Source organism: Coenobita brevimanus, chromosome 40 (genome assembly GCF_032717465.1).
Source record: "Coenobita brevimanus isolate Jiangsu-jjx chromosome 40, ASM3271746v2, whole genome shotgun sequence".
NCBI lineage: Eukaryota > Metazoa > Arthropoda > Malacostraca > Decapoda > Coenobitidae > Coenobita > Coenobita brevimanus.
This window is the reverse complement of record NC_136993.1, coordinates 35,373,707-35,395,872: the sequence shown is the minus strand read 5'-3', so window position 1 is coordinate 35,395,872 and position 22,166 is coordinate 35,373,707. Positions and strand designations below refer to the sequence as shown.

General features: G+C 41.5%; 1 protein-coding gene across 1 annotated transcript in view; it reads right to left on the bottom strand.

Moving 5' to 3' along the window:
* Positions 1–5,239: 5,239 nt before the first annotated feature.
* The window catches only part of LOC145397034 (uncharacterized), an 82,057-nt gene continuing 65,130 nt past the window's right edge, over positions 5,240–22,166 (bottom strand). Inside the window, exons 9-11 of the mRNA XM_080270251.1 lie at positions 16,105–16,204; positions 10,458–10,603; positions 5,240–5,364 (exon numbers count right to left, since the gene is read on the bottom strand). Of these exons, the coding sequence (XP_080126377.1) occupies positions 5,240–5,364; positions 10,458–10,603; positions 16,105–16,204 (371 nt within the window). The remainder of the gene's footprint in view (positions 5,365–10,457; positions 10,604–16,104; positions 16,205–22,166) is intronic.

Here is a 22,166-nt window from a genome sequence, read left to right as displayed (position 1 = left end):
AGAAAGAATGGGATAAAGGTCTTCCATTCGTTGTATTTGCCGCAAGAGAATCTCCAAATAAATCACTGGGCCTCTCACCCTTTGAATTACTGTTTGGCCATGAAGTAAGAAGACCCCTTAAGCTACTCAAAGAATGCTGGCTGTCGGAGGAAGATGACATCAACCTGCTGGAGTATGTGATGAAGTTCAAAGAACGGCTGTCCACTGCTTTACAGCTGGCGAGAGAGAATATAGGAGCTGCTCAGGAGAAGATGAAGACTTGGTATGATAAGAAGTCCAGGTTACGCCACTTTCAGCCAGGAGATCAGGTTTTGATTCTGCTACCGGTGGATGGGCAACCTCTTCAAGCCAAGTTTAGTGGTCCTTATTTCGTGGAGAAGAAACTCAGTGATGTCAACTATGTCATCGCCACACCAGATCGTAGAAAGAACAAGCAACTTTGTCACATCAACATGCTAAAGTTATATCACAGGCGGGACGAAAATAACCCAGTCGGCACTGTAACTGTTCCACCTGAGTCTGCAAGTGAAGTTCTCCCATGCAGTATGAGCCTGAGTGATAGTTTGGGGAAGAACCCTGATATCATGAATGATCTCCAGACTAAGCTTTCTCATCTAGCTCCCGAGGAAAGGCAGGAGTTTTTGGCATTACTGCAGGAGTACCCGCAAGTGTTCCATGCCACTCCAGGAAGAACCACTGTGTTGATGCATGATGTCGATGTTGGAGACGCAAAGCCAATTAAACTGCCTCCTTACCGTGTGAACCCAGTGAAAGTTCCTCTCATCCAGAAGAAGCTTGGCTACCTGTTGGACCACAAGATGACCGAGCCCTGTCAGAGCGAGTGGAGTTCTCCTGTCACTCTAGTCCCTAAGCCAGGTGGGTCACAGCAGCTTTGCATCGACTGCAGACGTGTTACTCAGATAACCAAAACAGACACTTACCCTCTCCCTCGCGTGGAAGATTGCATAGACAAGATCGGAAAGGCTAGGTACATAAGTAAGTTTGATTTGTTAAAGGGATACTGGCAAGTACCTATGACTGAACGTGCTAGGGAGATCTCATGTTTTGTAACACTAGGAAAGACTTTTGCATGTTCTGTAATGCCATATGGTATGAAGAATGCACCAGCCACTTTTCAGAAGCTCATGAATGTTGTAACAGAGGGTTTGGCAGGGTGTGTTGTTTATATTGATGATGTATTAATCTTCAGTGACAACTGGAAAGATCACCTATGCCATGTCAGTAAATTTCTTGAGCGTTCAGTTCATGCTAATCTTGTAGCTAATTTATCAAAGTGTGAGTTTGGTCAAGCTAAAGTTCAGTACCTTGGGTATGTAATTGGTGATGGACATGTTGCACCACCAGGAGCTAAGGTTCAGGTTATAAGTGATCTTCCCAGACCTAAAAGTAGGAAAGAGCTACAAAGATTTTTGGGAATGGTAGGTTATTACAGGAGATTTGTTCTTAACTTTTCAATTCTTGTATCACCACTTACAGACCTACTGGAAAAGAGAGTTAAATTTGTCTGGACCGATAACTATGAATCCTCTTTCAGTAAACTTAAAGCTATCCTATTAAGTCAGCCAGTGCTCGCTACTCCAAATTTTGCTAAGCCTTTTAAGATGGCTGTTGATGCAAGTGATACAGGAGCTGGGGCTGTTTTGCTGCAAGAGGATGATCAGGGTATTGAACACCCTGTATCTCATTACAGTAAGAAGTTCACTCCACCTCAAAAGAACTACTCAACTATTGAGAAAGAGCTTTTGGCCTTGATTTTGGGTTTACAGCATTTTCCATTTTATTTGTGTTCTGGTTTTGACCCCATAGTCATTTATACCGATCATAACCACTGAAATTCCTTAGTAAGTTTAAAGATAAAAATCAGAGATTGACAAGTTGGAGTCTACTTCTTCAGGAGTATTCATTAGACATACAACATGTCAATGGGAAAGAAAATGTTATTGCAGATTGCTTATCTAGGGTTTAGACAGATTGTTTTAGAGTAATAAGAAATTTCCTTTGTAAATTTCTTTTTCTTTGTGGGGAGGTGTTACATAGCCTATGATTTCATCATCCTTTGTATAATTCTAATATACAGTATGCTGCATGTTTGATCACGATTCGCCACATGGCTTCCACAGTGACCAGGCTTGCGTGTTCTATCTCACTCCCCCCTTCTCCCCCTTATAGTAGAGTAAGTCGTTCTTTCTGTTGTTCAGAGCAGGACTGTCAACTCTTCCTCCCCTATGTGTTCATTTCCGCGTCCTTCATACAAGTTGAATCAAGCTCTGCCGGCCCCTATATAATGAGCTCAGTCTCTGCATTAGTTGCCACTTAGATCTGCTCCTCATTTTGTCCACATCTCTGTCCTTCCCTGTATAGTGTATTATTATTTTTGTGAGTGCTCAGGAAGTCTCCAACCATCTAGCTGCTATATAATTTGAGTATAAGTGTTATTACCATTTTTCTTGTACTGTATAGCATAAGGCGTTAGTTCGTAAGTCTGGTGGGGTTTTTGTTGTCAGCCAGTATTAGTAATATTTTGTATCTGTAATAATAGTATATCTTGCTTTAACTGAGCATTATCCGGTTCGCTCATTTTATCAGGGCTGACTTAGATAAATTTGTTCTTGCTAAATTCGTGTTAATAGAGGCTATTGCAGTTAACTATATATTTAACCTGTTTTTGCCATTACATTATCCTTATGAGTCCTGAATGTTTAGTTGTTAGTTTGAGCATTAAACTTTAACTTGTAATTTTACCTAAGTCTTTTGTTTTGAACCTGGAACTTTGCGGGACAGTAGTGATTTTAGTATTCTCACTTGAAGTGTTCATTATCTCTCTCTGTTCCATAACAATATATATATATATATATATATATATATATATATATATATATATATATATATATATATATATATATATATATATATATATAAACATTATGTATTTTTAACACCGGTACTGTTTTTTGGCATATACAGTAGAGCCAGGATTCCGTGGGCTTGAATGATGAGTGAATGGAAGTGTGGCCTATTTCGATTGGGCAAGTTTGTGCTCTCTGGACATTGTTACTCCTCACCCTGTCCTTGGATGGGAAAGGAGGTTTATATACAGTATCTGCATACACTTATTTTGTAATTAAGCTGTAAAGAGAACTATGATTTTTTTCTCAAACGTAATGTAACTTTTTCTTGTCATTTTTAAAAACCAGCTTTCAGCCTACTGGGCACTGTAAGAGTAGTTATTGATAAAAGATATGAATCAGTTACCTTCATGACGATGAAAAAACTACTGTCAACATTGCAAATATCACAATTTTATTTACAGCTGGACGTAAGAAGACAAAAGAAAGGATACAGACGTGCTAATGTTTATATATATATATATATATATATATATATATATATATATATATATATATATATATATATATATATATATATATATATATATATATACACACACACACGCACTTATTAACAAAACAGAGGATGGAAAAACAAATGAAAAAAAAATCCATACACCAGATTACTGGTATCCTCTGTTCATAAAATATCTACAAAAGTTAGACTTGAGCAGCTGTAGGTTGAAGTTTGGAGGGAAACAACTCTTGGGAAGCGAGTTCCAGAGAGATGCAGTTCAGGGAATAAAAGAATTTTGATAGGCAGAAATTTTGCAATATGGCTGAGTGACATCCAGTCATGAGTGCTACCAGGTGCCTGTGTAGCACGAGGGAAGGCATAGAGAGGTGGCACAATGGACGCAACTTCGTCTGAGCATTTGCAATAAAAATATCTGATAAATAATGTAAGGGAGGCAACATTCCTTCTTACTTGTAGGGGATGTAGTTTATTTATGATAACAGGGTTATTAATAATTCCAACAGCTTTGTTCTGAACTTTGAATAATTTTAATACAACCGCTCAACATCCATTCTACAAGGTGAGCAAAACTCAAGCTGAGAGCGCACATGACTCTTATAAATTACTGGTAACGGCCTGTCAGTGCAGAAGTTACAGACTCCGCACAATAATCTAAGATTCTTTGAGGCGGTTTTAGCACGTGATCTGACATGAGAGGTACAGCTGAGGGCATTGTTAAGTGTGACACCGAGAAGTTCAATAATTTTGGAGATGGGAATATTAGTAACATCGAAGGCTATACGAATCTGGCAATATCTGTCTATTAGTAAATTGTATACACTTGGTTTTACTAACATTAAATGAGGCAAGGTTGTTTTGTCCCCATTCATTGATTGCAGATAAGTCTTGATTTATGGAGATGGCTGTACTGAGTTAAGAGTTAGAGATATTAGACTTTGTAAATGAGTCTCTGAGTGTGAATGAACTATGTAGTGTTGAGTCATCTGCATATGAATGGATGGGGTTGCAGGTGACACATAAGAGATCATTAATATAAACCAGGAACAGGGATGGTGCCAGAATTGATTCCTGCGGCATGCCGGCGTTAATTTAATAAATCATTACAATCATATCTTACACTATGAATCGATATTTTCTCGATTTTTTTTTTATTTGTGCACCAAAAGTTATTTTCTTTCGAAAACATCTGTTCTCAGACAAAACTGTAATTTTATATAAACTGACAATACCCTCCATCGACTGAAAAAAAAAAAAAAAAATATATATATATATATATATATATATATATATATACATATATATATATATATATATATATATATATATATATATATATATATATATATATATATATATATGTACTCTTGGGTGAAATTCTCAATCATAATTACAACTAATTATCTGACGTAGATTAGATACTTTTTACAGGAAGAACTAGACAAAGAAGATTTTACACATCTTTCCCTGTGCTTTCTGTGGCAAACAGTTAGTAACCTGAAGTAACCCTGCTCTTGTAAAAGCGAGAACTCGAGGCAGAGGAAGACCGGAAAGCAATCTCGTCCTCCTTCCAAACCAAAACGAGTGTTACGAGAGGGAATTGATCGTAAGTGCGTTTGTGTATCCTGGTTTTGATTTATGTCATTGATCAGTGTCTTAGGTTTATTATAAGGACTATTCCTTGTGTATATAATTTGTTCGTCCGTTTAAATATAGATATACATTATCTGAGAATCTGATGGTCATTCTGGATAATAGATTACACATGAAAGTGAACATTTCCTTAAGCCAAATTATAAATATAAATGGTATCGTAGAACTGAAAAAGTTGAAAGAAATCAGCCAGCAGAAGCTATCACTTGCGACCTTTAACAAATTGCTCAGTGAGAAAAGCCAAGCAACCCAGACTGTAACTAAGAAGAGCAGCAGGAAGGCCCCCAGCAGGTGGGTCAGCCCCAGCACCACCTGCCCACCGTTCACCTGCCGGTAGCAGAAGGAAAAGATATTACCACACTGAGAGCTATAAAATTTTATCTATTCGCTACCAGAACACCTTTGTAACGAAATATTTAGCCTGGCAGAAGTAGATATAAACTAGAAAAAATGGCCTTGCAAAATGTTTTCACTTACACTAATTAACAGCTTCCCCACAGCAGATATGGTAATGACTTGGCTGTCACTGGTCTGGGTTTCTGATTCCTCTCTCTTCTCTTTTCTGGCCTCTAGTCAACTGAATGACACGGATCAAGAGTAGCAAGAATACGGAAAAACAACACTGTCACAGGCCTCTCCTATGCTTATTAAACTCGTATGGTGACATAGTAGCCAAATAACTAAGTAAATATACAAATAAGTACAATATATATATATATATATATATATATATATATATATATATATATATATATATATATATATATATATATATGGTGGGGGTACTCACCATCCACTCAACTGATATAGTGCTGCTTTCGGGTGTCTGCCCTTTCCTCTCCTCCATCCTTCGTTCCTTCCATCCTCTTCTGTCTTTCCTTCAGTCTTTCCTCATCCTTCTGCTTACGGGTGACTTTAAACTCCCTCTTCTATCTTTCTTTCCTTCATTCTCTCCTCTTTCTTCTGCCTGTGGGTGATTCTACACTGAGTGGCAAGGCAAATGGTATCCTGTACATCAGAAAACCATTTACTATGCTGAATGGTAACCATATAACCAGATTTTGGCACCTGGTGGTTTAATGGGTAATTATTGCGCTCCAGTCGGATTGAGCCGGTGAAGGTTTATATCCAAGGAGAGGTTGGGGTTTACTGCTCACGTAATGCCACTCAGGGATGAGTGAGGCTGGTCACTATCATCTTAAATGTCAGGACCAACTGCCTAGCCCCGGGCTCCTACGCTCCTCATGGGGCAAAGTAGGATTGGATGATGAATGAAATATATATATATATATATATATAGAGAGAGAGAGAGAGAGAGAGAGAGAGAGAGAGAGAGAGAGAGAGAGAGAGAGAGAGAGAGAGAGCATTTGATATAACTGTACAATAAACTCCGTAACCCAAGAGTGCTCTAACTACCTCGCTCATACAGAGAGAGAGAGAGAGAGAGAGAGAGAGAGAGAGGCCTCCCTATTCACTCTAGCCGACGACACACCATGTAATAAGCAGCAACAAGTTCGGGCCACTCCACGTCTCACGACTTTGTTCTGGCAGTGCTCCGACCATCTACAACCGACCTCCCTATCTCCCTACAAGTACCTATGACTACACCATCGAGATTGGTGGCAAGTGGTAATAACGAACCAAGCACGATAAACGACGCCATCGAGACTAGTGGCAAGCGGTAACAACGAACCAACAACGATAAGCTGCGCTAAACAAGATTGGTAGCAAGCTGTAACAACGAACCAACTACAATAAACTACGCTAAGCGACACACACACACACACACACACACACACACACACACACACACACACACACACGCGACCGAATTCTCTGACATGTAGGATACCTTGTAGCAGTTCTTCTTTAACGACTTATTCTGCATATTACACCTTAATTGATTCGTGTATGATTTTATTTTATTTTTATAATATCATCACTCTCGGGGGAGATATTCAGGTTGTCTTCTGGACATAACATGGACTGATAAAGGTACGGAAAACCAAGATAGTTCGCAACATTGACATACAAAATACTAAAATGTAGGCTAATATCCGTATGACTTACTCTGCGCGTGAAATCTATGGGGTTTCCTAGTATTTTTTTTTTTCCGAACGACTTATCCTGTTTGTTACAACTTATCATTACATTTATATTGTAAGTATTTACATGCACTTTTTTTAAATATTAGTTCTCTGCTACAAAATACATGTCACACAAGAATAAAGCAATTCTTATGATCGGAATAGATGTATTATTTAATGCACAGGACACCAGAGATGAGGAGAAATTGGAAAATGTGAGTGCGTTTAAGTATTTGAGTAGTGTGATGAGTAAGGATGGAGGTTTAGAGGGGGAAGTGCTTGAAAGGGCACTGTTGAACCTTCCCGAGCCTGAGGACTTTCCATTCGTCATCACACTTTGCTGTGTGTGAAATTCCTAACTGAGAATGTGCGAACGTTATTTCATCTAGCCCTAGGCATGACTTTCATCTAACCTCTTTATTACATATACAAGTTACTAGCTATTATGTATTGTGTTATGATATTTTAGAGTCCTGATAGTGTCATGGAATGGATGTAGAGCTATAGCATTGTCTTTTTCTGTCACTGAGAGGGAAATTTGGGTCAAGTTAGTGTAAAACAGCTGAAGCTATGATTAAAAAAGGTAATAATAGAATCTCTTGCACAAATTGCTTTATTAAGTATTCATAGATGTACAGATAATTTCACATAAGCAATGAGAAAACCTTGGGAGTTGTACCAGTGGCGAAATACACGAACATTTTTACGATCACATCCCTGCCATAATTTAGATTTGTTTCTGCAGGAAGAGCAAGACATGGGGATAGTGTGCTCAATCTTATCCTTGTTCTTCCTGCACCATACAGATATGACTTACAATAATGACTTTGTAACTGATATTTTCTTTTGTAGGAAGAACAAGAGACATGGGAAGACTTGACCCTCTCCTATCATTGTCCTTCCTACGAGAACAAATTCAAGTTACGACGGAGAATCAACTGTATATATATTCGAGTACCACAACCATGTCAACTGCACGTCATATCAATTAAAGACGAAATAAATTAAAAAGAAGCAAAAGATCAAATGATTTTCACGATACTTTCATCCAGATACAGTTATTTTTTTCTCGCCATGCCCCGACCATTAGAGGGAGAGAGAGAGAGAGAGAGAGAGAGAGAGAGAGAGAGAGAGAGAGAGAATGCAAAGGTGATCGGTAATCTAGGGTAAATCAAACTTAGAAGGTATTGCAAAAACGAAGAAAAAATCAACTGCCCAATGAAGCTGTGTTTAACCCTCCATCACTAAATGTCTCTGCTAAAGTGAATACTGTTCCCTGATAAAAAGAATACAATGAAACGATATTGTACTGTAGAGCAGAGCTTCGCAACTGTATTTACTTTACGACAAGATATTCAGTTTGGTGAACTTTTGTGGCTCACTTAAAAATATCTTGCATAACAAGTGTCAGAATTGCATCAGGTTTTTTTACTTTTGCTAACAAATGATGAAGGGAAACCACTGTTCCCAGGCGTACAGTGCCGCGTATTTAAAGTAACGTATTGAATTTTCTAATCTTCAATGAATTTACAAAATCAATAAATAAAGACTATTTTGGGTGCATGCAGCATTATGGATCTGCTTATTTCTCGTGGGATAATTTCTCAAAATAATGTTTTTTTGTTTTTTTCAAAAGATGAACTCAGGCAGTTTTACTGTGAGAGGTTATTAAACGAACACATTTAACAAAATTTTTATTTCCAGGGCCAAGTAAAATAGAAATTACTATTGAAACAGTCTATAATAATATTAGCCAACTTGGTTTCCCAGAACAAATATATTTATGATACTTTCACTGAAAATTAATTAGAAACGAGCGCCTGTTTTGAGGAACACAGGTTCTTAATGCCTTGTTCTCTTTTACAAAGACCCACACGAAATTCCTCATCCGGTGGCTTTCGATATGATCTTTTTTTATATATATTTAAGTGTTAATACTGAAAAATTTACCACAAATATGTTGCTGCAGATTACAATATCACGTCAATAGCAGGAGATAATTTGGTACTCCCTTTCAGCTCTACCCGAAATATGAGTATGTCTACGGATACGTCACTGAATTTAAGTTTGAGGTTACAGTCATTGCTTATTATCCACAAGTTTCTCTCGTGCCTTTAAAGAGTGATAACCAATTGATGCTTCATCAGCTGAACCAAAAGGTTCACGAGCCGAGTCACATTGTTCTGCAAATTACAAAAGTTTTCTGCTACGATATTCCTTCCAAGTGAACACCTCAGTGTCAGGGTAAACTCTTATAATACTAATACTAATACACCAGCAGCCAGTCTCCTACATGTGCAAGACTTTCACGGGCCAAGGCGCATCGCACTGGGTGACTCACACATACACTCCAAAACGTTTTATCCATGCCCAAATGAGAGAGTTCCTGGCGATGGTTTCGTAGACAGTTCACTTGTATTACAGGAGTATATGAAAATAAACAGTAAATTTTACTACATTTGTCTATTCATTTTCAGTACCAACTTATATTTATGATGATTTATATATTAATATTAATTTCACGGAACTGTTTTACAGCGGGATAATGTAATGTTCCAAGGCATGCAGTGTAGTGTTCCGAGGCAAGCCCAGAAGCTTCTGGTGGCATACTGATTGCGGAGCCCTGCTGTAAAGATTAATGCATGTAGTGGCTAATATATATGGAGAAATTTTAGTGGTCTGGCCACGTGGAGTGAATGGAATGTTTGAGACTGACGAGGGAGTTGACGGTGGATTATATATAACGCAGGGCTGGGAATTGTGTGGGGAATGTGTGGTTGTGGCCTGGATTCTGGTTGTTGCAGAGATTGTTTTCTGGATCTGAGAGGAGTAGAGGGGGACGACACAGACAGATACAGAGACCTGCCAAATATGTTCCTGTCTATCCAGCTTCAGGTTCACACAACAGGGAAGTGAGGAGGAGCATCTGCATTTGTCCATCTTCCAACAGCTTTACTAACGATTTCAAACAGCAGAATCAACAGACCTGCGGCGTGTCCACCAGCCAGAACTGCAAACATACCCTGGAACGAGATTTGATGGCTTAGAGTTGAACCATCCACTCAGATAATTTTGTTAGACTGATGTTTGACCTAGCCTTGTGACCTTGACCTCTGACATACTCGTACTGAAAAAAAAAATTACTCATCCAGTAAATATAGTTAAAATCAGATGAAAACTGAAAAATTTACACACACACACGCACGCACGCACACACACACACACACACACACACACACACACACACACACACACACACACACACACACACACACACACACACACACAGCACGAAACATAACACCCAACATGATTTAAAAGAGTGAGCCATACAGCTATCAAGACCCACCCATAGATTTGTAAGGGTAAGTGTTGTGCTGACGGTGATCCTGGTGGGTAGGTTGTGGCAGGAGGTGGAGTTGGGTACCATGGTCTTGACCCACTGGTAGTACAAACCAGCCTCAGCCACGGAGGACATTCTGTTCAACACAAAACAAGCTTTTGTTGTGTGTGTCTGACTGTGGGCATACACATAACAGCCTGTTCCCTGAGACCCAGCAGCCCTTCTATGTACTTTGCATCTCCACATATCACTGCTTCAGCACTAACACCCACCGTCCATGTTGAATACTTGCTAGGACTGTCCCATACAGGACTCGTGTACTATTATTACTGTAGTGATCCCAATTCTACCCAGTCCCACATTTGCTACTTAATACTAGCTATTATGGATGTATTCATACCAAGTCGATAGTTCACTAAAAGATCGAACTCCTCAAAATGGTTTGATAGCAACTGTGCCAGAGCAACAGCCCATAAGTCATTAGCATATAACTATTACTTGAAATGAAAAACATCTGAATCACTCTCGCAATTTAAAATTGCTAGAAATCATGTAAAGGCTGTAATAAATCTAGCCAAATCAAACTTTCTTCGAAAGCAAGCATCAAAACTACTTAACAACCCTAATGACAACAGAAACTTCTGGTCAACTCTTAATTCTTTCAATAATAACTTTAACAAGTCATCTTCCATTCCCCCTCTAAAATCATCAGATGGCAACGTTAAAAATGACCTGCGTGGGAAAGCATATATTTTTGCCAGTACATTTGCCAGAAATTTTACCATAGACGATACCAGCCAGAATGTCCTAGTACTAGAAGTTGACTCTCCCGAAATTGCCCCACTTAAAATACGGACAAGATACATAAAATTTACCTACCAACAAAGCTCCAGGCCCAGATGGAATTCCTCCAATTGTTTTGAAAATGTGTTCCCCTGAACTTGCCTCTGTTCTAGCTAAATTATTCAGATTATGCATACGTACTTCTTTATTCCCAAATTCATGGAAAGAAGCCAATATCCACCCAATTCCGAAGAAAGAAAGTTCCTCTGACCCCTCTGATTACAGACCAATAGCTTTCACATCTTCTATTGGTAAGGTATTTGAAACTTTAATTAATAAGCACATTGTTAAATATCTTGAATCCAACAACTTAATTAGTGATAGACAATATGGTTTTCGCCACGAAAGATCCACCATTGACATACTCAGTCTCCTAACTCATACCATCCATCAGTCAATTGATCTACATGGAGAAACTCATGCAGTAGCTCTTGATATTTCTAAAGCTATCAACAGAGTATGGCACCATTCTCTGCTGTCCAAACTCCCTTGCTAAGGACTAATGTCTTTTGTTCCTTTGATTTCTTCATATCTTAGTGACAGGAAAATAAGAGTAAAAGTTAATGATGTATATTCCAATTTTCACTCAATTAACTTCGCTGTGCTGCAGGGGTCAGGACTGGCGCCAACCCTATTCCTGGTTCATATTAATGATCTCTTATCTGTCACCCACAATCCCATCCATTCATATGCAGATGTCTCAACACTACATAGTTCATTCATACTGAGACACCCATTTACAAAGTCTAATATCTCTACCTCCGAACTCAGTACAGCCATCTCCATAAATCAAGACATGTCAACAGTCAGTGAATGGGGACAAAACAACCTTGTCTCATTTAATGCTAGTAAAACTAAATATATACAATTTACTGATAGACAGATATTGACAGATTCGTACATTACCTTCAGTGCTACTAATATTCCCATCTCCAAAAGTATTGAAATTCTTGGCGTCTTACTTAACAATGCCCTCAGCTGGACCTCTCATGTTAGATCATTTGCTTAAACCACCTCAAAGAAATGTGTATTATTGTGCAGAATCTGTTACTTCTTCGCCGATGAGCAGTTAGCAATAATTTATAAGAGTCATGTGCGCTCTCAGCTTGCATATTGCTCACCCTTGTGGAATGGATATGGAGAGGTTGCATTAAAACAACTAGACAAACTTCAGAACAAAGATGTTAGAATTATTAACAACCCTACCGTTACAAATAAACTACCTCCCCTACAAGTGAGAAGGAATGTTGCCTCCCTTGCATTATTTTGCAGAAATTTTTATGGCAAATGCTCAGACAAAGTTGCATCCATGGTGCCACTTCTCCATGCCTTCCCTCATGCTACACAGGCATGTGGTAGTGCTCATGACTGGAATGTCACTCAGCCATATTGAAGAACTTCTGCCTATCAGAATTATTTCATTCCCCGAACTGTATCTCTCTGGAACTCACTTCCCCAGAGTTGTTTCCCTCCAAATTTCAACCCACAGCTGTTCAAGTCTAACTGTTACAGATATTTTATGAACAGAGGATGCCAGTAATCTGATGTATGGATTTTTTTTTTTCATTTGTTTTTCTTTCGTCCGTTCTGTTATTTAAAAAAAAAAATGAACAAAATATCAGCGGGGTCTTAGGGTATATCAGTAGTCTGCCTTAACAAAATTCAAATCCTTTAACTCAGGGGCGTACTTAGAGATTTTGGGGCCGGGGGGGCTAGGTTCCCTGCGGGGCCTCCCCTCCTGGAGGGGGGCCCGGCAAAGAACCTAGCCCCTGTCATTCTCAAAATTTATCTAATATCTCAACCAGGATTGTTGGGATGATAAATATATATATTTTAAAATATTAATAAAAAAAAACTTAAATTTCTAAGGCTTTTGGGGGCCCCCCTCAATTGGGGGCCCGGGAGGCAGTTTCGAACAGACCCTCCCACCTCCCCCTCAGGTATACCACTGCTTCATCTGTTCCATGCTGCAGCCAGGATTTGAAACTCTGTCCACTTGGACTTTGGGCCACCTGTCTATCAACTCAGCCACTGTCAAAAAGTTGTGTGAAATGTGAAAGTATTTTCAAATGAGGAAGTGCTGTATAACCCTTCATGCACGATGACTCAAAACGAGTCAAAACGGTGTTAGTCTGAAGAGGAACCGATAATGCACTATGATGCACTTGTCAGTGTTGGTCTGAAGTAATGCCAATTGAGCAATTCTGGATAAAAATATTCACCAAAAATTATGTTTTAGCATGATATGTGTCAATATTTGGTGCATCATAGCGGAGGGTGTCTATTTCCAGGCCAACACTCTCAAATAGTCAGCATTCTCTTGGTGTTTGGTTCATGGGGGAGGGGGGCATGCAGGATATTTGGTGATTTACTTGATCAGAATTTCGATAACACAAACGTGAAATCACGTGAAATTCATCTAGACATGTGCTTAGCTCTTCCATTATGTGGGCAAAATTTTGTGCTAGAGTGTAGGGCAGTTATTTTCACTGTTGAACAACAGTATTCTCACCTCATTTCGGTACTTTCACAGTACTTTTACTCATCAATTTTGTGTGTTTTTATTAGCTTATCGTACAGTATAGTATAAACATCAGAGAAGATGATGGTATACAATTTATACTGTTATAACCAATTTCTGGGGCAAATAAAATACATCGGAATGTTTTCCTTTGTGCACGAGTCCAGCCTGCCCTCGTGTCATTTTCTCTGATCATCTCATACATTTACAGAATATTTACCATGCATGACGGGGTTAAAAATATATATTATCAGCACCGTCCATGAGAGTCTTATCTACAAAGAATATGGAATCAGTAATAGTTAATGAAGCTTCTAAATACTCGGAAGCCTGAAGAGCAGCGAAATTAATCCTCAGAAAATGAATTGATACTTAACCCTTTAACCGCGGGTATTGTTTTGGTCTGACTGTCCTCTCCCGCGGGGGTTTCAGCCAAATGTAAACAAACATTTACACCTTAATAACTCTGCACAGAATAAAGCTAGAGAAAAAAATAAGGTACCATTAGAAAGTACTAACCTTCAGCTTTCCATTGATGTAGGTTTCATGACTTTGTTGACTTTCACGGGACGGGCAGTGCCGTTAGAAGTGAGGGGTGTAAAATCACTATTTTTCGCTCACACATCATTACCTTCGCTCATACACCATTACCAAATGCCAACCTCATTCTGATAATAATACTATAAACATATATGAACACTGCACATACGATAAACACCCACTCTGTGTTCACTGAGGCAGGTAAAAGGCACTGTAATTACCTGCACTTCACTGCCACATCAGCGGTGTTGTAATCACTATTTTTCGCTCACACACCATTACCAAATGCCAACCTCATTCTGATAATAATACTATAAACATATATGAACACTGCACATACGATAAACACCCACTCTGTGTTCACTGAGGCAGGTAAAAGGCACTGTAATTGCCTGCACTTCACTGCCACATCAGCGGTGTTGTAATCACTATTTTTCGCTCACACACCATTACCAAATGCCAATCACATTCTGATAATAATACTATAAACATATATGAACACTGCACATACGATAAACACCCACTCTGTGTTCACTGAGACAGGTAAAAGGCACTGTAATTGCCTGCACTTCACTGCCACATCAACATGTGTTGTCACTCACACAGTTGGACAGATACTGATGCGCGCTTGGTCAGGGGTGGGGTGGGGGGCCCAGGGGGTGGGAGGTGGGGCCCTCGGGGGGGGCCGAGGGAGGTGGGGGTCGGCTGGAGTGAAAGAACTTAATAGCTACTCTCCCTTGAAACAATTGGCGCACGGAAAAAACGCGGGGTATTCAAAATATTCACAAACATTCGAGAATGACACCCGCGGTTTGGTCCAGTTTTTGCAACGTCATTCTGGAATGACACCCGCGGTTAAAGGGTTAAAAAACATTTATCTAGGACTGACAGGCAAGCCCACATATTCTGTTCCTTATTATTGGAACAGTTGTAAGGATAAAGCGTAACTTGGACTGCATACTACATTTTAAAATGGACTCAGCTGTGATGGATAGAATTATTACATCTGTCTCTCATCACTGTAGTTCTTCCACTTATTTTGAACCAGATTCTCATCCTTCATACCCATCGTCAGGTACCATGGCCCATATTCTCGTTGATTAAAGAAGCTCCCTAACACGGCTACCTAAACGATTTTTGTTTCTTACTCCTTAAAATTCTCTTCTGTGGCATTTAAATAATTCAAATACATACCATCATACTCAGCATAAAACACACACACACACACACACACACACACACACACACACACACACACACACACTAGAAACATCCTAAATAATTGAATATGAGACCTCCTACCTCTTAACCCCTCCCCATTCTTGAAATTGTAGCCTCTTCCCTCCTTGCCCACACTCCAACCGGTGGGTGAGATGGGGCGGGGCTTATGAGATAAGTTGATTGGTGGCAGCTATGGAAGACCTTTTCATATAACTCAGTAGTGGAAACAAATACAGCAATGGCTCATCATCCATTACACTGCATTTCTTCATTATCAATTTCATTTTCCTGTGTTCACCTGTTGTTTGCACCTCAGTATTCAAGACTGAGAAAAGCAATTTTAGGCCAGGTTAAAGTAAAAAGAGTATACCCAACACCAACTAACCATCTTTGTACATCTTATTCTAGAGTTCATATATTTTTTTACACCTCAGGATTCAAGACTGAGAGATGGTAGTTTTAGGCCAGTTCAATTACACAGTATACCCGACACAGTCTAACCATCTACTTACCTTTTGCTAAGTGCTGGAACTAGAGGACTGTCCTTCTGGCCTATCATGGACAGCATCACCGGCAGGAACCGCTCCTTTGACGTGTAGAAGTCGCATCTCCCTAGAGAATGATTTCATCATTACTCTTTTCACTCTAACTTGGCCCAGATTTTGGTACGTTTGTTGCATATTTCATGTAGCTTAATGGCAGGGAAGATATTACCAGTACTCTGCATTCTTTCAATATCACTTGTTTGACCAGCACTATTCTATTACTAATCTGTTTTTATAGCTCTGCATCCACAATATAAAGATAGCGATTTTAGGGGAAGTTAGAGAAAAATTTATTTTTTTCATCGTAACTTGGCCCAGATTTTCATCCTTTTGTAACTCATTTCATGCAGCTCACTGGCAGAAAAAGAGTGTTGCGGCTCTAGATCTATTCACTAACGCTTCTTCGTTACTGGGCTTGCGTTTTAGTGTTAATCTATTGTTAACTCAACATTTAAGATGGAGACATGGCAATTTTGGGTGAAATTAGGATAAACGTTTTATAGGATCTCATACTCCACAAAGACTTATTATCCCCAATAGTAAATCCTCCCTCCTTCCTACACATACACTCACACATCAGTATCAGAGACATCTGATGATACTATTTAGCAACTGATCGAGGTCCATTAACATGTCTAAGTACCAATTTCTCTCTCTCTCTCCCAGCTGCAGGGGGTCACTTTGACATGGTGGCGGGGCTTCAAGCGTGGTTGGCAGTGCCACCTATCTTGGAGGCCTGCCTACCTTTGTAGGGTTCGGCATTCGTCAGCCTCGTGGACCACGCACCCCCTACATCACTGGTGGAGGAGGCCTGCTGGTGATGTTAGTCCCTGCCCATTTGCCATCTACGGCGGGACTGTTGCCTCCCCACGCGTTTGTCGTGCCAGGCATCCCATAATGCTGGGAGACGAGAGTCCTGGGGGTTGCACGATGCGCCATGTAGCTAGAGATACACCTCATTGGTCCCATATTCTAACTAGACGAGCAGCCTGGTTGAGACCAACCAGGTCAATTGGCTGGTCATGCATCGGCTAGGGTAAAGTGGACACTGGGGGGCCTGGTGGTTCCTATCGTCCTGGAGTCACCCTTGCCCAGGTTCCCCGGTGGTTACCCACGTATACTCCCCTGCAACCCCTGAGGTCGCCTATGACATATGGCCTCCTCTTGTTGGGCTGCATCGTGGGTGAGGGAATGAAGATTTTACGTTTACTGTTATGTCTCATATTAATGTGCCCCAACCTGCTTCTCTCCCAGACCTCAGCTCTTCTCGGCCTTCACGTCTAGCCACTTTGGAGCCCCACCAGGTTCCACGTGGCTCCATGGGGGATTCGGCCTCCCCTGCCTTGCCTCCCCGGTCTGGTGGCTCCCATAACAGGGGTTGGAGGTGGGGGTGAATGTATTCTGCCCTCAGGGCCCCCATTTTAGAGATTTGGATAATATTTTGATTGCTCCTGCCCCTGCACCTTTTATCAATTTCTTCATCATTCGTGGCCTTGCTGGGGTAGACCACAGAAAGTGTGATATTTTTCAAACCCATCAAGAACTGGTCGCTGCTTGTGGTGCGACCACTAGAGTTGCTCCAAAGGCTGATGGCAGTTTGTTGGTAGAGGTGTCTGACCCTTCTCAGAGTGCGACTGTTCTATCATTATTCATACTTTCTGGTCAGTCATTTACATTCTCCCCCCATCTTCAGTGAATCATTCCTGTGGCATTGTCTCTGCTAAGGAACTACTGATTTATGATGAGGCACGCCTTGTTGAAGAGTTGTCTGCCCAGAATGTAGTAAAGGTTGAGAGGATTAAGTAGACAAATGGTGACCTTGTAGTCTACCAATTCCATCCTTGATTGTGACTTTTGATTCATTGAGCCTCCCTGCTGTTCTTAACACTGCATGGTACTGTTACAGAGTTCAGCCCTATGTCCCTATTCCTTGTAAATGTTTCCACTGTCACCTTTTGGGTCATATTGGCCTAACTTGTAGGCGCCTTGCCCCGGACCTTCCAGCAGTCTGCGAGTTGTGTGGTTTAGATGTTCATGAGGATGTGGAATGCCCTGGTCCTGTATCTTGTGTCAATTGTGGTGGCAAGCATACTGCTTCTTCTAAATCTTGGGATCATTACAAAATGGAACATGAAAATTTGTCTGTCAGAGCCACAGAAAGGCTGAGCTAAGGACCATGTCATGTCTATGTATGTCCACCCTTGTGTGTCCTTTGCTTCTTTTCTTTCTAGGTCAAAGCCTGCTGTGCATCATCGTGGGGCCCCTGCTCCTCTCACTGACCTTTCTCCTCGTCCCTTGTCCGATACCAGACATCCTACTACTCCTTGTGGTCTTCCAGAGACTCTGGGACCTTTCCATTCTGCATCTTGTCCGGCTGCTGCTCCCGTACCGGCTGCTACTTCTGTACCAACTGCTACTCCTGTATCGGCTGCTACTCCCATACCGGCTGCTGCTCCTGTACCATCTGTTCACTCTGCTATTGGTGTTCAGTCTTCACTACAGTGTGCCTATACAGTTTCTAATGTGTTCTCAGGCTCAGCTAGAGATGGAGGTTGCGTCTGCCAACCTCAAATGGGTGAGTGAGGAGTCTTTGGGCAATTCCCCTACTTCTAAGGTTCAAGCTTCTGTGCCATACGAGGATTCTGAGGGGGCTCTTCGCTCGGCAACCTGGGCAGTGATGGCTTCTAAGTCAGTGGGTGTTCATGATGGTCTTTCTAGGATTCCAGCCCCTGCCTCTTTTTTTTTTCTTTTTTTTATGTGTTCGACTCTGGGCTTAGGCTTCACAGCCTGTTCCCGAGGCCCAGTAGTCCTTCTACCATACACCTCTACTGTACATGTCACCACTTCAGCGCTAACACCCACCATCCATATTGAATACATGCTAGGGCTGTCTCATACAGGACTGGTGTATTGGTATTAGCGGGGGTATTTTTACGACATGTCGGCAGGTCATCTGGTAGATCGGTAAAGAGTGCTTTGTATGTAATTCAAATCCTTAAACTGTTCCCTGCCCCAGCTGGGATTTGAACCTGGGTCCGGTAGGACCACAGGCCACCTCTCTATACTCAAAGGGCTCGGTCGCTTGCTTCCTCTGATCCGTCACCCAGCAGCCAACCATTGTTTGATTCAGTTGGGGAGGGTCCAGTTAGCCCTGAGGCACCAGCTGGACCCCTACATGGGGGTGTGGACAGGGCGCGTGTCTTCCAGAAAGGTCTCTGTTCCTCGGGCTCATTCTGGCGATGGACGGGACATGTCTCAGGGTAAGGGTCCTTTCATCCATGGAAACTCTAAATTTTCATTGTCTTCTCAATTGGTAAGGCTATGAAGGGCTTTGACACCCTTCCCACCAACGTTGCTACATAGCCTTGGTGCTTCTCATTACATATTATTTATTTTAAATAAGTATGGCTCAAACAGTACCAATTTCTCTTCAGTGAAATTGTAGAGATGCCATGGCAAATTGGGAGGAATTGCTCTGAGCCCACTCTGTGTCTGTCTCCATGAGACATTGGTGGAGGATTGACTCTTTCCTTCTATCAGGAGGTATGAGGTCTTCCATGCATCTTCTCCTGGTGGTCACAGCGGTGGATGTGCCATTTTGTGCTGATCTCATGTCCCCTTTATTTCCTTTGCAATACAGTCTCCCCTTCAAGTTCTAGCTGTACAGATGCACGTTGGGAGGTGTTTAACCATCTGTCGTCTGTACCTTCCACCATCCGTTCCTGTTATGCATAATGACCTGGAGACCCTTATCAGTCAATTTTCACCTCCTTTTCTACTCCTTGGTGACTTTAATGGCTGCCATCATCCGTGAGGTGCCTCACTTTCAAATCCCCAAGGTGATCTTCTTGCCTCTTTGGTTGGAAAATTAGATTTGGTTGTCCTAAATGATGGGAGATCGACCTATTTTCATGTTCATACTGGCATGTATTCTGTCACTGACCTCACCATCTCCTCTGACAGTGCCCCAGATATTTCCTGGAAGGTTTTGGATGATCTGCATGATAGTGACCATTATCCTGTGTTGGTCCAATCTACTCGCTCTGTTTCTGCAGCCCGTATGCCACGCTGGTGTCTGGGTAGGGCTGATTGGTCTTTCTTTGAGGAACTGGGTGTATTTACCTACAGAGATACTGATTTTTCACTTATTGATGATGCCAAACATTATTTTACTAAGACCATTTTCTCAACAGGGATTCATTCCATCCCACAGACTTCTGGTGTTTTTTCCCAGAGACCTGTGCCATGGTGGAATGATGACTGCTATGTAGCAGAAAGGAGCTTACAAAGTGGCTGCCCGTCAGTATTTTGCCAATAGTGGTGTTTTTCTTAACATCCAGTTTCGCAAAGCACATGCTCACTATAGATGGGTCATGAAAAATGCTCGCCATAACTCGTGGAAGTCGTATGTTTCTACAGTTACATCCTCTACTCCAATGCCTATGGTGCGGAAAAAGGTGCACAAGATTTCTGGTAGGCTTTTGCCCCCTTCCCCACCGGTGTTGCGACCATGGAAATCTTGTGTCTGCACCAGATACAGCAGCCTCTGCTCTTGCGAATCAGTTTTGTGCTGTCTCAAAAAAGGATCCTTCTAAGCCGTGTGCTAGCTTTTGTAGGAATCAGGAGAGGCTGGGTCTTGACTTTCGTCCTCGTGGTGGAGAGCCTTATAATTTTGACTTCAGCCTCCGTGAGCTGCGTGCTGCCCTCGGAGCATGGTGACACTGCTCCTGGGCCTGACGACATTCCGTGCACGTTGTTCCATCATCTGCTGGCTGACTCTATACAGTTTTTATTGGACCTTCTTAACAGGGTTTTGAGTGATATTTCTATTCCTAAGACTTGGAAGTTGGGTATTGTCCTCCCCATTCCCAAGCGTGGTAAGGACCATTCACATCTCTATTGCCTTATTTGTTTAACATTGTGCATATGCATGCTGTTTGAAAAGATTGTCAGTGTCAGGTTTGTGTGATTTCGGGAGAAGGGTTGTGTCAGGTTTGTGTGATTTCGAGAGAAGGGTTGCTTTCTCTCTTCTTCGCAGAGTGGCTTCCATAAATTATGGTGTACTTCAGACAACCTTATCTGGCTCAAGGCGTTGATCTGTGAAGCTTTTACCTCTAAGCAACATCTTGTGGCTGTGTTCGTTGACCTTGAGAAGGCATATGACAACCTGGCACCATAGCATCCTCCAACTTCATGCCTTTAGTTATCTGTGGTCACCTGCCTGTGTTGCTTGGAGACTTCTTGACTAATCGTGTGTTTTGGGTTTGTGTGGGTTCTAGCCTTTCTGCACCACTGTGCCAGGAGGAAGGCATCCCACAGGAGAGTGTCCTAAGTTTTTCCCTGTTTGTGGTGGCCATCAATGGTATTCTTGACACTGTGCCTGCCAGGGTATCCTCATCCCTTTATGTAATGACTTAACTATATGATTTTGTGATTCCCACATGTCTGCTATTGAGCAGCACATGGAACTTGCCTTGGACAAGGTTTCTGCCTGGGACACTTCCAAGGGTCTTCGGTTTTCCCCTTCAAAGACTGTGGTTATGGACTTTAGTAGGATGAGAGGGGTACACCTGGACCCTGATCTCCAGCTTTGTGGCAGGGGACTCTGGTGTCTGGCAGAGATGAAAATCTTGGGCCTGACGTTTGACTGCCATTTGACTTGGGTTTCACGCTTGGCATATCTTAAAGCATCATGTATGAAGGCTCTTCTCATACCTCTTGGGGTGCTGATCAGAGGACACTCTTGCATGTGTTTCAGGTTTTTGTAACCTCCAAGCTGTCATGTGGCTGCAAGGTCTAGACCTCTGCCACAGAGTCCAGACAAAAACTCTAGATGCTGTCTGTCATGCTGGTCTTCACCTTGCAACTGTGGCTTTTTAGTTTTGTCCGATTCCCAGCTTGTTGGTGGAAGCTGGTGTGCCTCCCTTAGATTTACTGTGTCAGTCTGTTGCAGCACGGTGCTGGCTCCAGATTTGTCGCCTTCCAGCCTCACTTGACCATGAGTTTGTGATGCAATGGTTTTGTTGTTT